At 37.7% G+C, this 16,690-nt stretch overlaps 1 protein-coding gene across 1 annotated transcript in view; it reads right to left on the bottom strand.

The window, feature by feature from the left end:
• The window catches only part of pde11a (phosphodiesterase 11a), a 76,213-nt gene that overhangs the window by 56,067 nt on the left and 3,456 nt on the right, over positions 1 to 16,690 (bottom strand). The window contains exons 2-3 of the mRNA XM_065293191.2: positions 15,485 to 15,643; positions 635 to 724 (exon numbers count right to left, since the gene is read on the bottom strand). Of these exons, the coding sequence (XP_065149263.1) occupies positions 635 to 724; positions 15,485 to 15,643 (249 nt within the window). The remainder of the gene's footprint in view (positions 1 to 634; positions 725 to 15,484; positions 15,644 to 16,690) is intronic.

Genomic DNA, 16,690 nt, shown 5'->3' with positions numbered 1-16,690 from the left:
TTCTGTATTACTCATTGAGTGAAGTTAACACAATAAGGCAAAATGAGGTCTACAGGAAAAAAAGGAGCAAGAAACATTTGGACAAGTTTAGGGGACCAATTTCTTCCAACATTATTTGAATCATCTGTTTGAATCAAACGAATGTCTCCACTACAGTTCTCCACTACACTTTACCATTGACAGTATACAACAACTGATGTCTCACTGTAAAATCATCAAACCATCTCACGGTGTCTCTTTATCATTCTTACTCTCTTTCAATCCTTTCTTCTTCTCCTTTTATAATCCCCAGCGATCGATGTAAAATGTGTGTGATAACACTGTAAAATGAAGTCAAGACGCCATGGCTTGGATTTATAATTCCCCAGTCACATACACGCACACAAACACACACACACACACACACACACACTTCTTTTGATCTGTATAAGAACATAGTGTGTAGGAAGCAAAAGATCAATAGATAGATGCACATGTAATAAACACCCACATGACATCTGCAAACGCACACACACACAAACACACACAGTGCTCTGTCCTGTCAGCAGTGTGAATGTGTGTGTGTGTGTGTGTGTGTGTGTGTGTGTAAGGGGGGGTGTTAATGAAGTAAACGTTGCATCCCTTGCGTTCTCACCCTGCTTCTGTCGTACTCTTTCCGCGAGGCAGCAAACAGTTGGGCATTTGAGATGGCGATACCACAGAAGGGCAGATACATCTGTAACACCTAAACACACACACATGAGACAGAGAGAGTAAGTAAATGCTGGTGGTCTCATGTAGTACATTTTTGTTAATCACACATTTTAAAATATTAAGTAATTCAAATATTTTCATAACCTATCATATTTTTCTTTTCAAAACCCATTATGTGCCAGTTACATTCAAAATGTTTCCAGGAGGAATGTTAAGTTAAATATCAGTGCATTATTAATAAATTTACCAGGTTAAACTTGGGTTTCTCCAATAAAGAAAGTAATATGCGCTAATATAAGAAGTTTATAAACATATGCATACTGCAGAAAGCATTGCTGTTTGTTTTTAATTAAGTTGATTTAATACATCTCACAATAAGAATTAAACTGACGGAAAACTCAGAACTCCAACATATTTCATGTTATTATTACAAAACAGTCAACATTAATAAAACAAAGATTTGTAAAAAGGGTCAAAGATAAAATTATTAATGATTATAATTAAAGGTGTGGTGCACAATTTTTGAAAAACACTTTATAAAGGGAGTCAGGCCGCGTACCAAGACACACTTGTAGCCAATCAGCAGATGTCTACTAACCAACATCGTTGCCTGGGCTGCGTTCATCCCCAACAAAACGTTGCACGACATTCATTAAACTGTGTGAGGTCACTTCTTGTTGACGGTCGAAGTGTTGTCAAAAAAAACGGAGCATAGCTAACTCCTCCCCCTCCCTTCCGTGCTTTCTGAACGAGTCATGAACGTGCCCAACCCCTACTCCCAAATCCTTCTTGTCGTATATTGGGTGGAACACTTTGTTATGTTTCGTGGTGGTAGGTTTGATCACTTTGTTTTTGTTGCAGTTATCGAAGCTACTGTTCTAAGTTTCGTTGTTACTGACAAAGTTCAACGATTTGGTGTTTCCCGAAACCATAGTTCAAACGAACATTCAGAAGCTGCATCGCAAACTTGTGTGGTTTGAACGACAGCTCTTCACCTGTCATTAGAAGCATAGTTCCTTGTTATTATAATATGTAGACTTACGTTGATCATGCTTTTGAACAAAATAAGCAAAAAAACATGTAGTACATTCTATATCCATCATTCTAAATATATACACTTTTTATTTTACGTCTTTAAGTTTCTAAACAGAATTAAAGCGCTGCATTTGAAAACTGCGCATGCGCACAGTCATACGAACTTTAAGACCGTGGGGAATCCCTGTGAGGAGTGACATAACAGTAGCCTGCCTCCGCATAATTTTAATTTCGCTTCAGCACTACGTCTGGGACTGCTGTGTAGAGTTTCGTTTTCTCCTGCAAAAATCTGCAGGACCAATCAGCGAACAGATGGGGGTGGCTAAGAACAATGATGTTGAGGTCGTGCGTCAGTTTGAGTTGTAGTTCAGTAATGGCAGCGGAGAAAGACGTGAGAAAAGCTATTCGGTCCATTGTTGCAAAACTGCCGAATATACAGAAGTTAAAGCCGGAGCAAGAATCAGGTTTGCTAAGTTTTGTTTGTCTGATTATTCTGACTTGTTGTTTCCGGACGGTTTCGGTGCATGATATACGTCACGACCACACGTTAGTGATCGCCTATGGCAGATCCTGAGTGACTCTGCGCAGATCCAATAGTTTCAAACTTCAACAGAGGACCCTCCTTAACAGAAGTAACGCTTTGCAACAAATGAAATGAATGTGCAAGAGTCTGGTTGGACCAAGCTAACATAAAAGGGAACTTGCGCATGAATTGAATATCTTGAAAATAAACAACAGATAACTAAATCACGATAACAAAATCAGTCTTCCGATGCAATATACGTTATTTACAGCAATAATCTGACATTAAATCGATTTGCACAGATTAATTAGTACTTAACCTCCCACGTGACATCATCAACTATGTTGTTACGTCGTTGTTCAGGAAACGCACCCCTGAATGAAAGACAACATTCCAACTTAAACCCATTATATGAGCTGTCTCTTTAGTACCGCGTGGTTTCTGACACACCCACCAAACAAAAGAAAACGTATCTCTAACACATTGGTAGAAGCAGTTTCCAGGAAACATGTCGTTCAACCCGGAAACCGTAGCAAAACGATGCGCACCATTTTGAACTTGAACGTGCCCCTGGGTTTGGAGAGGTGCTCACAGTGCTACATGTGTCTATGTGACATGCCACCAAAGTGTGGATACGGAAAACAACTGCAATTTATTGTTCTGTTTGAATATCAGAATCAGTCTGACTCAAAAATATTGAATTGAGGTGGATCAGTTTGACCAACTTTTAGCAAATGGTGACTGTCTGAGAAACCTGTATGAAAACAATCATTATTTTTACAATTCTGCTTGGTCATGCTGCTAGTGATGCAGAAATAACACACTTCTGCTTTCTAAAGGTCTGAGATCTCCTCCAGCAATCCCACGATGCCAGTGACAGTCACAGCTGTCAGAAAAAAAAACACATTCACATGTCTCCAATACTAAGCCAGAGACCTTCTGAAAGAAAAACGAGCGTTATCTAGTCATTCAGTTCAGAATAAACATCTTTATATTAAAATTCTGTCAGGAACCACATCAAAGTAAACCTCAGGCTGTGTCTATGTAACAACAACATAGAGAGAGAGCTGGCTGTGTGAATCTGAGACCACAGGTAAACTGCAGGGTCCGCATTTTCTGTTCATTTATTCTCTTAAGATCATAACACAAAAGAGCTGAGCTCCTAGACACAGACCCCCAACTTTATACACATTTCTGCTTTTCCAGACATTTAACAGAAGCGTTAAGTTTGTCATGGGAGTCATGAGCATAATACACAATGACAAGAGTCAAGTTTAGATTACAGGCTAGAACAAGAGAGTTTTATGGCGCTTGTCCATTGCATTGTACCCCACGGTTTAGGTCGTGTCAGCTCACCTCACTTTGGCTTGGTTAGCTTTTCCATCGAGTTTAGTACACTTCGCAGTGGGAGGGATTATAGGCGTGTCGTTATATTTGCGCTGCCTACTGCTGTGACATCATACAAGTGAGAGCGTCCTTATACATTCCTATACATTCATTTATTTCTCAGTCCACCACAAAATCAAAATTGACCACCACAAATAGATGTTTGCACATCGCGTTTATAACTACCTCTGTTTCACATGACAGTTTCTGTACAAACATTCAACGTGCTCTGCTGAGCCTCAATTAAGTTGCATTTAAGCATACATAATACTGACGTGCTCGTCGCGAATGTGCTGCCACAAACTGCAAGTCTGGAAAAAACTGTTATGGTGGTCCTGATTCTCAACCTGTGGATGTTTTTCATCGCTTAAGGGGGAGTTTGGATCTTATAGCAGAGCACAGATGACAACATGTTAACTCGAGCATGAAGGTAAAGCTAATCTTTTACATTATAGCGGTGACGCTGGTAGTGACGATTCTCTTAGACCAGTCAGTGATCTACAGTGTTTTCGCATCACATTTGGTATCAGATCGCTTGGAACCCAACCGAGGTGGTACTAAAAAAGTATTGGGTAAGTTGTAATGCACCCAGTGGAAAAGCTCCCAAAAGTAAGCTGACCCGATCCAAACTGTGGGGTACTTTGCAATAGAAAAGTGCCACTATACATTATATAAAGTAAAAGTTTTGTCAATAAAACTTGGATCCCTTGGCAGAACAAGTGTCACTATTGTCGGTCATATGTTGTTCCCATAGTGTGACATCATAATTTTAAGGATTTCCGAGCTGTTTTGGCATCTTGGAGATTTTTGCAGATCTGTTGGAATGCTGTGATAGTTCCTTCATGAAAATTAACCATGGTTTTACTACAGTTAAAAGCAACAAAATTGTTTTAATATACTATTAAAGGGAACATTTCATATTATGCTTCTATCAACCTAGAAAATGTGAAAAAGATCAACCCAGTAACTTAGTTTTGGTAAACCATTCTCTGCAAGCATGTGAAAAAATAGCTCTTTGAAATTTGGCTCCCCTTGTGATGTCAGAAGAGGATAATAATGCCCCTAATCTGCACTATACAACCACGGCACTGCCATTTAGTGCAGAGATCAACTCATTTGCATTTAAAAAGACACACCCAGACCTACAAAGTGTCAATTTTAACATGCTATATTAAATTATCTATATTATTTGACATCTTAAAAAAGTCTTGTGAAATGTCCTCTTTAAAATCCTATTTGAAACTGAACACTGACGTGTGTAACTACTGGAATGCTTACATCACCAAACATTAGTTTTAAAAAATAGAATTTTAGGAACACTCCCCCTGTCTGCCATTGGTCAAACAAATATATAGTCACACATCCAAAAAAACAGGAAATCATTTTTGATACAACTCTTTAAATGTCCATACACATATGAAGTGTAAACGCCGAGATATGTATAAGTGTGGGACTGTGTGTGTTAGAGGAATAAAGATACAGGATTACAGGTAAGCACTGTCTGAGCAGTCAGCCATCACCTCAGGGCTCTTGTGGCCTATTTTCAACAAAGAAGAACAGTAAATCTTCAACACACAACCACACACACACACACACACACACACACACACACTGACAAAGCCTTATCATACTGGTCCATTTTAGTGTGTATTGTTTACCCTGCCATTGTGGCTGGTCATTGTTATCTTTCGGTAATGAATCCCGGTTTCATACTGCATGCGTGAGCAGCGCATAGGCATAGCATTAGCAGCGCTTAAGGAAAGCATTTACCACGCGTGGCCTTTGCCCTTTCACACCGGCTGCGTTTAGATAGCATACTGTGTAGCTTACTAACAGTACAAAATGTCACTTTTTCGCATCAATGCACGAGCATTTAAACCATAAACAATGCAAGTCACTTTAGCTGAGCATGACCAGCGTTGCAAAAATAGAGCCGACACTTCTGCTACACGCTGCTGATGCGAGCGGTGTGCATGTTGAAAAAAACATGCGCTGCTTACGCGCTGCTCACGAATGACGCGTGAAACCGGTGGTCATATGACAGGGGATTGAGGAATCAGAACAGTATATGCAATGATCCCGAAAGGCCAATGTGGGTATGCCAGGCATAACCGTAGCAAAAGTATTGTGTTTTAAAATAATAATGCACTAATGTAAACATAGATAAACATCCTACTCGGGTATGCAATGAAAAACTGCATAGATGAATAAGAGTTCACTAGACGAGGGATTAATGTAGGCTACTTATTTTTTCTGAAAACCTCCCAATCATTTAAACAGCATGGATCACATATGTAACTGTACTGACCTACACAATAAACTCTTAAAAATGATGTACAGTATATTGTCCGCGCTCTCAAGTTTGTTATTTTAACGCTACAAAACAGTGATGCATGGCACATAGGTGCAAGTTTGTTTTCCATGCATATTTGTAACAAGAATCTAATTTTTTTTATTTTCGGTTAACATTTTGTATAATTTTTAATAGCATTTTAATAGATATTTAGGTATTTAGGTGATAATTATAATAAACGCAAGAATGCATTTAAAATGTTATTTTCATGTAATTTGACAAACTTCCGGTTTAAGACCCATCCACTTCCGGTTTCATCCAAATACAGAGACAAATAATTTTGAGATTGTTACAAATACAGATACAAATACTGACTCCTCTGCACACCCCTAATGCCACCGTTGTGCTTTGTTTTTAACCATTGTCACATAATGTGCTAATAATGATATAAAGCTGACTGTGAATACTATGTTATTATATGAATACCATGATTTTTAGGCTTACAACAGGCAATACCATGGAATTCTCTAAAAAAGGTATTTGCCTAATAATGCCTTGGTATTATTTTAGTAATTACCCGTAAGTATAATATGTAGGATACGAATTAAGAAATGACACTGGAGTTTTTAAACACATCATGCAAATATCTAATTTTTAGGTAAACAGTGTAACGTTTTAATACCATGGATTATGACCTAAATACTATGGTAAGCAAAAACAGTATTCTTGGTATAAGTGTACTGGATATATGTACAGTACCATAGTAATATCTCGGTATTCTTTACGGTGTTATAATGTTTTTTAGAGCGGGGACAGAAGAAGAGAAAGACAGATAACTGCGTCACTGTCTGAGAGAAAATCATATTGTGTCGTTCCACAGCACCGCCTTCTGTAAATCCCACCGAGAATTCATCACAATATATTCACAGTACTGTGGAGTTTCACAGCAAAGCCCTTCTGCGGTCCATCGGGACATCCGGACACTTCAGACATCAGATACAAATGAATGCAGGTCACCAATGCAGGTTTGACTCTGACATTTGATCTCCGCTCGCCATGTACTGTACATATAAAGTGATGCACAACTCGCCACCATGATTTCTTATGTGGTTGTTAAGGTTAATGCTGAGCGGGCGTTGATGTGATTAGGTTCCTCGAGGCATCTGTGCATTGGTTGCTAGCCTAACAGATTTACTATCTGTGATATTCTGCTCTTTGGAAATGGACCATCATTCAATAAAAGTGTAATGGGATTCTTTATTTACACATTTAATCATCCACCAAGCAAAAATCACAACTTCAGTCACATCACTAACAGCACACCTTGTTTAATGGTTTAATATACCAAGTTTTATACTTGGGGCTGTTCAAATCCCTTATCTTAAATATGAAAAACAGCAATAAAGATGGCAAAAATACAGCACAAAGTTACACAGCAGGCAGAGAAACATTAATATAAATCCACAAATTTCTATGGTGGCGTCATGAATTATAGAGTCCTCTTGCGGTAAGCGTTGTACTCGTGCATCATTCAAAGCATCCATAATTGTTTCTCCACAAACAAAATGAACAAAACCTTTTTACAGCATAAACGATACGTCTACCATATTTCCTGTTTACCAATTTCTGCTTGGATAACACAAATGTTTGGCATGGTGTGGCTAACATTTTCCTGCCAATACAGAATCTAAAAGTGTTACTTTGGTCTCTGTGGGCTGGAAACAATGGCTGAGCTTTTCTCTGTTCTTGCACACACCAGGAAGAGTTTCATCATTAATTCATCCGTCAGTAAGACATGTGTGATATAATGTTAATGTAGACTGAAAGCCATGTGAAATCTCATTGCAATGGCACTGCTGAACTCCATCTGTGGTTCAGCCAACAGTACAGTCAATTATATTAAACTGATAGTTTAATTTATTTTTCATAGTCTGTACTCTGTACTATATGACTGACCTGAGGATGTTAAAGATTCTTTTTGAAGCTTGAGAATAGACATTTCAGAAACTTTATTTTTAAAGGGCACCTATATGCAAAATCCACTTTTTTAATCCCCTTTAAACAAAAGCAGTCTCATTAGACATGCTGTTTTTATTCTCTTGTTATTGTGATGTCACACTGATGAAGCCCCGCCCACACCCACTGACTGCTGGTTAATTTGACCCAAAAGTTTAATGTGTTTGTTAGCACATCTAATGCAGCTAAAGATACTATTGTCTCAGACTGTGATTCACAGGAATCAGATCTATTTTAACTGAAAGCGCACACTGTCTGTTGGAGCTGTAGCTCATTTGCATTTAAAGGTACAGACACAAAAACAGCACTTTTTTGTTCCTTCCCAAATAGGGTCATTTTGGACATGATATAATAAATGATCTATGGGTTATTATGAGCTGAAATGCCACAGACACATTCGACACACCTGACTTGTACTAAATCTTGTTAAAATGGGCATCATATGTGCCTTTTAAGAGTGAATGGTGCCCAGGTACAGCTCTGGTCACCATTCACTCTCATTATATTGACAAGAGAAAAGCAGTTTGAACATTCTGTTTGATAACTCCTTTTGTGTTACACAAAACAAAGAAATAGGTTTGGAATTAGGGCTGCCCAATATATTTTTCCAGCACCGACATTGCAATAAATGTGCACATCTGCAATAGTTACATCGCAGAACACGCAGAGCATTTCTATTGCAAAGGAAAACTATTTCGGATGCCTTTGCCGGTGTTAAACTATATAAGAGCAATTTTAACTCTTTCCCCCACCATTTAGGAGTTATCTCGTCAATTAAGAGAAAACATTTTCTTGCCAATGACGCTTTCCTGATGAGTTTTTACGGTAATCTGTAATTCCGCTATTATCCACTAGATGGCATTACACAATTCATAAAAAACTGAAGCAAAAAATTATTTTATACATTTTAAACTCTGTGTATGTCTTCATAATCATTGTGAATCTGATCTCTAACAAAATTCCGTTACAAAATCAAAAATTTTCAGCTTTTTCCTCAAAATTTTGTATTTTTGAAAAACCTACCCATATTAAAGAGGTGATAAAAAGAGAACAAATAAAGATAAGATCACATGTTTTTTTCCTGTTTTGTTTGTTTGTTTGAAAGCAGAGGGTCTGTTGATATATTTATATGTTTATATCTTTATAGAAGAACATTTTCCTGGAAGGCATTTTGTGAAACTTTTGTGAAAATCACAAAAAAATACTGGCAGGCAACTTTTTTAAAAAGGCTGACGGGTAATGAGATAAATAGCAGAAGCGTACTAATACTAAACAAAGATACCAAATGTCTCAGCCTTTAAATGGTCATGGATGGTGACTGTGAGATTCAGGTTAAACAATGTTCTCTGCAAAATAAAACAATACCTCATTTAGAAGTCAGCAAAACCACAAACACCACACACACACACACACACACACACACACACACACACACACACTTTTTGCAGCATCTTCTCTCAGCATCCCTGACGCCTCTGGACACATCCATTATAACCAGTGTCAGCGCTCCGCTCACTGCTTACGCTGAGAAATATGAGACACCCTGTTCAGCTTAAAACCCACAGCATCTGTTTTCACACTCATGAAAGATTTGTGTATTTAATTCACAATGATGAAGTGTGGAGCCCTTATTACACGACCAGCTGAATCAGTACAACATAGTACATCATTTAAATACAGAAATATTTCATACAATAATTATTTTTGGTTCTCAAATCTGATTGGCTGAAAGCTGTGTGATATTCCACCAGTATCATCATCATTTGTCACCATTTGTATCATATCATTCCACCACGGGTCATTTTACAGGCTTCTAGTATGTGACTAGTAACATTCAAGTGCACTGAATCAGTGGGTGAAGTGATCGTCCCTATGCCCTATTCCCATGAAAAAAGCACTTGATGTGTCAACTTGGAAATTGTGTCTTATAAAGTGGCTGATTAAAATACACTTGGCGAATAGAGCAATGGAAAAAATAAATTTCTCTTTATCTGTGGGGATGGTACCTGTAATATTAATACAAAATTTTTTTAGCAACTAGTTTCCAGGTAAAGTAATATTATTACTAGTAATTAGTTACTGCCAAACACTGGTCATTAACTTAACAAGCGGATTGAGCTTTGATATAACATTTAAAATAAATGACTGAAAGAGTTGCCTGACATTCAGGCCTTTAAATCCGAGGCAGAAGTAAGTAGTTCCTCACAAACAAGACTTTTAAAGAAAAACTGTTGTTGTTTTTTTCAGTTTTTACACACTTGTGCCGTCAAACGGTTGTATAGACGCAATATCACTCTTACTGTGGGTTCACACCAGCCGCGGAAGAGGCGGCAAAAACGCGCTATTCGCGCGTAGTTGGACGCTTGAACATTTGAGTTCACTCGCTTCATTCTCGCGTGAAAGCCGCGGGTGAAATTCTAGTCATTCGAGAAATTCACGCGGAAATGGGAGGGGCTTCTGCGACTCCGCGGAGACTACACCACTCCGCTCGCTTGCTGTAATCACGTCACTACTACAGCAAGCTCCTGATTGGTTAACGCGGCGCGGAATTCCGCCAAAGTTCAGATTTTTGAACTTGCGCGTTTCCCGTGGCAACGCTCAATTCGCGAGGAACGCCCCGCGCCTTCCGCGCGTTCCGCGCCATCCGCGCCGCGGCTACCGCGTGTACCGCGCCGCAGGATGCCTAATCGCGTGTTTGCATTGACTTAACATGTAAATCATCCACGCTTGCCGCCTCTTCCGCGGCTGGTGTGAATCCACAGTCGTGTGAGGCCTCCGTGCCTCTGGCAAGGGCTGTGCAATTAATTGTTTTTCAATAAATCAATAAATTTTGCACATTTCGATTACAAAAACAAGATAATCAAAGTAATTTGATTAATTTGCCACATTCAGTTTCTGTCATTTGGTTTTGTGTTATAAATCCTGCGCATTATAAGCAGCTGCGCCTCTCTCTTTTTCGCATGTGCACGCGTTCTCGAATCAGTTTGAAGTCCAAACACAAAGTAGTAATCTTTCAGTTTCAAGCGAGCTGCAGAAAACTATCCATCTTGTTTAAAATATTTTCAGCTGCATCTTGCCGCCTCTCCCACTCTTGCGCACGTGCAGAGAGCAAGTCAGATCACAAGATAGTAATCCTGTTTATGTTTGTAAAGTTATATGTAAACTACTATACATCATGTTTAAAATATGAATCATGTTCCGATGGACCGATTTGTTTAAAGGGATAGTTCGGCCAAAAATGATATTAAACCCATGATTTACTCACCCCCAAGCTGTCCGAGTTCCATATGTCCATCGTTTTTCAGGCAAACACATTTTCGGATATTCTATAAAATGTTTTAGATCTTTCAGTTGATTAAATGTAATGTTACGGGATCCACCCATAGTCCACGACCTTCAAGTCCAAAAAAAGTGCGTCCATCCTTCACAAATTTAATCCAAACGGCTCCAGGATGATAAACAAAGGTCTTCTGAGGGTAATCCGTGCGGTGTTGTTGTAGAAATATCCATATTTAAAACTTTATTAACGTAAATAAATACCTTCCGGTAGCACCGCCATCTTAGACTCAGGAGAGAGTATTAGCGTAGTGTACGCACTTTTCTTAGTGACGTAAGACAAATTCGGAGGGCGGGGGCACAGAGCAGCAGCAGAGTAGCCTCCTTAGGCTGCGTAAGCTCTCATCCTGAATGCGGACGCGACTAAGATGGCGGCGCTACCGGAAGGTAGTTATTTACGTTAATAAAGTTTTAAATATGGATATTTCTACAACAACACCGCACGGATTACCCTCAGAAGACCTTTGTTTATCATCCTGGAGCCGTTTGGATTTAATTTGTGAAGGACGGACGCACTTTTTTTGGACTTGAAGGTCGTGGACTATGGGTGGACCCCGTAACATTACATTTAATCAACTGAAAGATCTAAAACATTTTCTAAAATATCCGAAAATGTGTTTGTCTGAAAAACGATGGACATATGCAACTCGGACAGCTTGGGGATGAGTAAATCATGGGTTTAATATCGTTTTTGGCCGAACTATCCCTATCTTCTGAAGGTGCCACTGCTTGACACGTTGCCTTCTGCACAACAACACTAAACAAATGCACTGTTTAGCATGTGTGCGCGTGTGCATGTTTATAAAGTCTTTGAGTAATCGTGTTAAATAATCGTGATTTAGATTTTTATCAAAATAATCGGGATCAAGACCCTACCTCTGCCCCAGCACAAAAATAAATTATAAATAATAAATATATTAATATTTAGAAATGTAATAATTAAAAAGTTATTCTGAAAATGCTCATTTTAAGAGCAAAACTTTTTAATTTTAGTTTACTATGACATAAATAAGCAAAAAAAAAAAAATGTGTAGTAAACTAAGTTAAAATTGCAACTAAGACAAACATGTTTCTGCTTACCTTCTGATTGTTAAAAACAATTGAAAACTGACTTTTTTCAATACAATTATATAACTGTATATGAATATAAAACTGTAAATTCTTCAAATTCTATTTTAAAATAATATATAAACCTCCAGTGGCGGCCGGTGATTTCTTTTTTCGAGGGCGCTCGATGTGAAGTTCGTCACAACATGTATGTAATTTCAAAATATGTGTTCTGCGCATTGAGAGATCCTGTGTGAATCACGTGTCACAAATATTATTTTTGTCAAAATAAGTGCCTGCTGCAGACGCGTCTAAAGGTTTTATGATGAAAGAGACGCTCGCATTTGCCAGATACTCTGCATAATCTCATGCGTAATCAGAGTTTACTGTTAAGGAAGTGTCTTGCGTGTATTTTGTGAATGTGAGCGTCTCTTTTATCATAAACTGTTTTGACGCGTGTGCAGCAGGCACTTATATTAACAAAACATGTGATGCACATGGTTTACATGATGCAACAAACACATATTGTGAAAACGCAAGCAACACAAATGACACTCCGAACACATATTTTGAATTAGCGCCTGTAAACACTGTAAACCTCAATTACTGACATAAACAGTCTATAACTTGTTATTCTTTCCCGTATATTTCTTCTGTTTGATGCAACCTCTTTTCTCTTTACACATTTTCTCTTTCATTCATTTTTTTTTATATTAAATAGATCCTATTATGGTAAGTGTTAGTGGCAAATGCTAGTGGTGAAAATCACTGATGCATAATTAAGGTGATGTATTATAATCACGTCAGGATGCAAACAGTGTTTATATTACTCCACAATGGCATGTTGTCAACTCTTAGGTTTATCTGGGTGATGTCACATTTGTTGTAACCATATATTGCAATCTATTTAAGAGAGCGATTCAAGATTTGACTGCTTTGGAAATGTCATAAGCCAATAATTTTGCGCAACACTGCACAAGTAAAAGCATCAAATCAGAGATTGGCACCAATGATTTGCAATATATACTGTTCATGTGAGGTTTCACTTCCGACAAAAAAAAAAACCCTTTCATGAGGGGCACTTCAGTCATTTTGTGCCCTAGGCAATCTCACCTATGCCACAGGCCAGCTCTGCTCTGGATAAATCACAGCGGTGATGATATAGAGCCATAATACATGACTACAAGAGCGATTTTGTTAGTTTTTAAAGCATTTTTTCCATATTTCCCATAGTTTAGTAGGTGTAAATTTCAGAATTGTAACATCCATAATGTTGCTTCTTCCTTATAAATACATATCTTTTTTTTTATAAAATAATAGACTGATGTTTTTCTAATTTCTGGAATTTATCATCAGGGGTTTTTGAAAATATAAACAGATGGATCAATATATTAGTAATAAATGCACTGTCTGTACATTATATTTCAAGTTTTGACTGCAAATGTCACACCCATAATGTCGCATCCATAATTTCACATCCATAATTGCTCATTTGTAAGGTGTAAAATTTTTGGCATAGTCATATTTGGATCTTTTCTTACTGGGATAGATCCTGTAAAAAAATTCTGTTGCAAAAGCGACAGTAATCCATTTAAAAAACATTTAATAATAAGGAAAAATAATACGTTGGCACAGTTTTATGTCAAATATGTTTTTAGATCTTTAAGAAGGTTTTTAGGAGATATACATCAGTGTAAGGCTATATCAATCTTCTGCTATTAAAAATTAGTAACTTGTAACTTTAACTTTCAACATCATAAATCATCCCAGCAAGCGATAGCTGTCATTTCACTGTCTAGGTTAACTACAGATGTAATATAGTCTGGCTATGAGTAACCCACCCAGCCAAAATAAACTTGAAATAATTATATGTCATTTTTGCCAAAATATCCTGTGAGATGTCTATTATTCCATCATTTAAGCAAAGCTGTTTGCATTTGTTTATTTATTTATTTTAGGGCTATGGTTAGACTTGTGTTAAATTTCCACTGACAGCCCACATTTTGCCTTGTTTTAGCCTAGTTGTCTGGGCTGTGTTTGGACGGCTAATAGACGCATTTTAAACGAAAACTGCTTGCTGTGTGTTACCTGCGTCACATGAGCTCTTTCTTTCAGCGCTCTACTGATGAATGACTCGGCCATATGACAACTGCTTCTGTGTTTGTAAAGACTTCATTGTTACTGAAGGTCAACATTAACCAGCCGTTTATTTCTTTTCCATGAAAGCGTGCCGGGTTGACTTCTTCCTTAACCCAGAACAAATAATGACAAAGGCAACTGACACTGCAGTAACTCAGTTATACGCAGACAGACGTGAACGCCGTGCTCCTGGTTATCCAGTGACAGGGCCATTACACAAGCACACAAAACATTAACAGCAATTACCACATCACTGCAGACTCCTCAATTCTTGCACTACAATAAAGGGAAATCAAAATTTTCTTTAAAATCTTTTGAAATTTCAGATTTACTAGCTGCATTTTTTGATTACCCCTTAAATTGCGCAAATTGACATTGCGAATTGAAAATACGGCCAATGAAAAGACGTCAATTTCGCAAAAACTCTCATATATTGTAAAAAAGTTTCTACGCTACCATGAGGTGGTTGTCAGGCAATTCGGAAAAGGTGTATTTTCGTTAAACGTTGTTGTAAGTCACATAATCATTTGAAGATGATGCGGAACTAAAGAACACCTCAATACGTGTCTGCTCCCAAGTATCCACCTGTTTCTTTCTTGATGTAAATGCGGGTGCCGCCATCTTTGAACTTTCATGTTTAAGACTTCCGGTAAGCCACTAAAGCTAATGGTAGTCTATTGCGAATGACACAAGTGTGCCGTTTTGACTGGCTGTTTAATGTTTATTTTGAAATCCAGGAAGACCGACATAAAAGCTGTTACAAACACAGTAAATCACAACAAAACATTTGTTTTAACCCAATGCACAAGAGCTGAATGTGTGGTGCACACAGTCGAATGCACAGAAACTTCATTTCACCCATACACATCAACAACCTACATACTACACAACCATTTTTGTGAATGTTAACAGAGGCTCTCCTTCACCCTCACACTCAGAGATCCATTTCACACCAAATCTAAATAAATGAGAGATTACCGACTGGAGTAATGATGTGCATGTGTGCAGGTCAGTACCTTCTCGTCGTCTTCTGTAAAGAGCGCTCCATGAGGACTCTTATTGATGGCCTGGGCGACCCCGATGACCTCTCCATCACTGTTTCTGATCGGCATACACAGCAAAGACTTGGTCTTATATCCTGTGAGTTTATCGATCTCATCACTGAAACGATGATCCTGAACAGAGAACATAGTAAATGTTAGCAAGGCTATATTAATAAAGCATAATCAGTATAACAAAGACTATTGTTTAAACATTGACAAAAGAATCATTCAAGATAAACTGTGTAAATTTTGTGCCTTGTCTGTGTAATTTCAGCAGTTTTGAGGGTTTCGTAAAGATTCATCCTGTTTGCCATTGGTACAGCAATGTTTCATCATGATGTTTACACTTTTTCTATAAAATCAGCCTACAAATGATCTAATTCATTTTCTCTCCACAGTACATAGCACAGCAAGAAAATCATTCTTTAATTATATCGGTCACAATTATTAGTATGCAGGGGCATCATGAGACCCCAATGTCTTGAATCATTCCTACAGCATAGTTATTATGTTTAGCTAAGACGAAAATATAATAATAATACACTAACCAGATGAATTTGGCCTCACCAGCAAACATACTTTTTATGTGCCTGTCACATAAGCTTATTTCAGCATTACATAAGGATGAAATTATTGAGATATACTGGTAAGTGAGGCTACTGTAGATCTCAGTAACGATTTAAATTACACAAATGTTTATTTCTTTTCTAGCAGCAGATGTTCATGTTGTTCCTGGATAAACATTTATATACAATAAAACTACACTGGCACTCATTCAGTCACAGGTCCACTTCACAAGAATTTTCAAACCTGTCCTGACTGCGGACAAATGAATACAAATTAAAAATATAATAATATCAAAACAATAAATGGATATGCTTTACTGTTTAAATCTATTAAATTGCTCATAATAGTATAATCAATGAAACTATCAAGTTCCCATTGTGACACTTATAGTGGGGCATGTCGTCACAAGATCTGATGGAAATTGAATGAAGTTAAATGTGGGACGATTCACTCCAGCCTCCCCTGCATCTAGATAAAATTATATTTATTCAGAGCACTGGTGCTACACTCTTCTTTCTGAAGAAAAATGCAATGTACGATAACTTGCTAAATAATGCTCAATATCAAATCATATGAACTTACATTTAAAACTGAAAATTAAATAACCAACAT

This window comes from Paramisgurnus dabryanus, chromosome 15 (assembly GCF_030506205.2).
Source record: "Paramisgurnus dabryanus chromosome 15, PD_genome_1.1, whole genome shotgun sequence".
Taxonomy (NCBI): domain Eukaryota; kingdom Metazoa; phylum Chordata; class Actinopteri; order Cypriniformes; family Cobitidae; genus Paramisgurnus; species Paramisgurnus dabryanus.
This window is presented reverse-complemented; position numbering and strand designations above follow the sequence as displayed.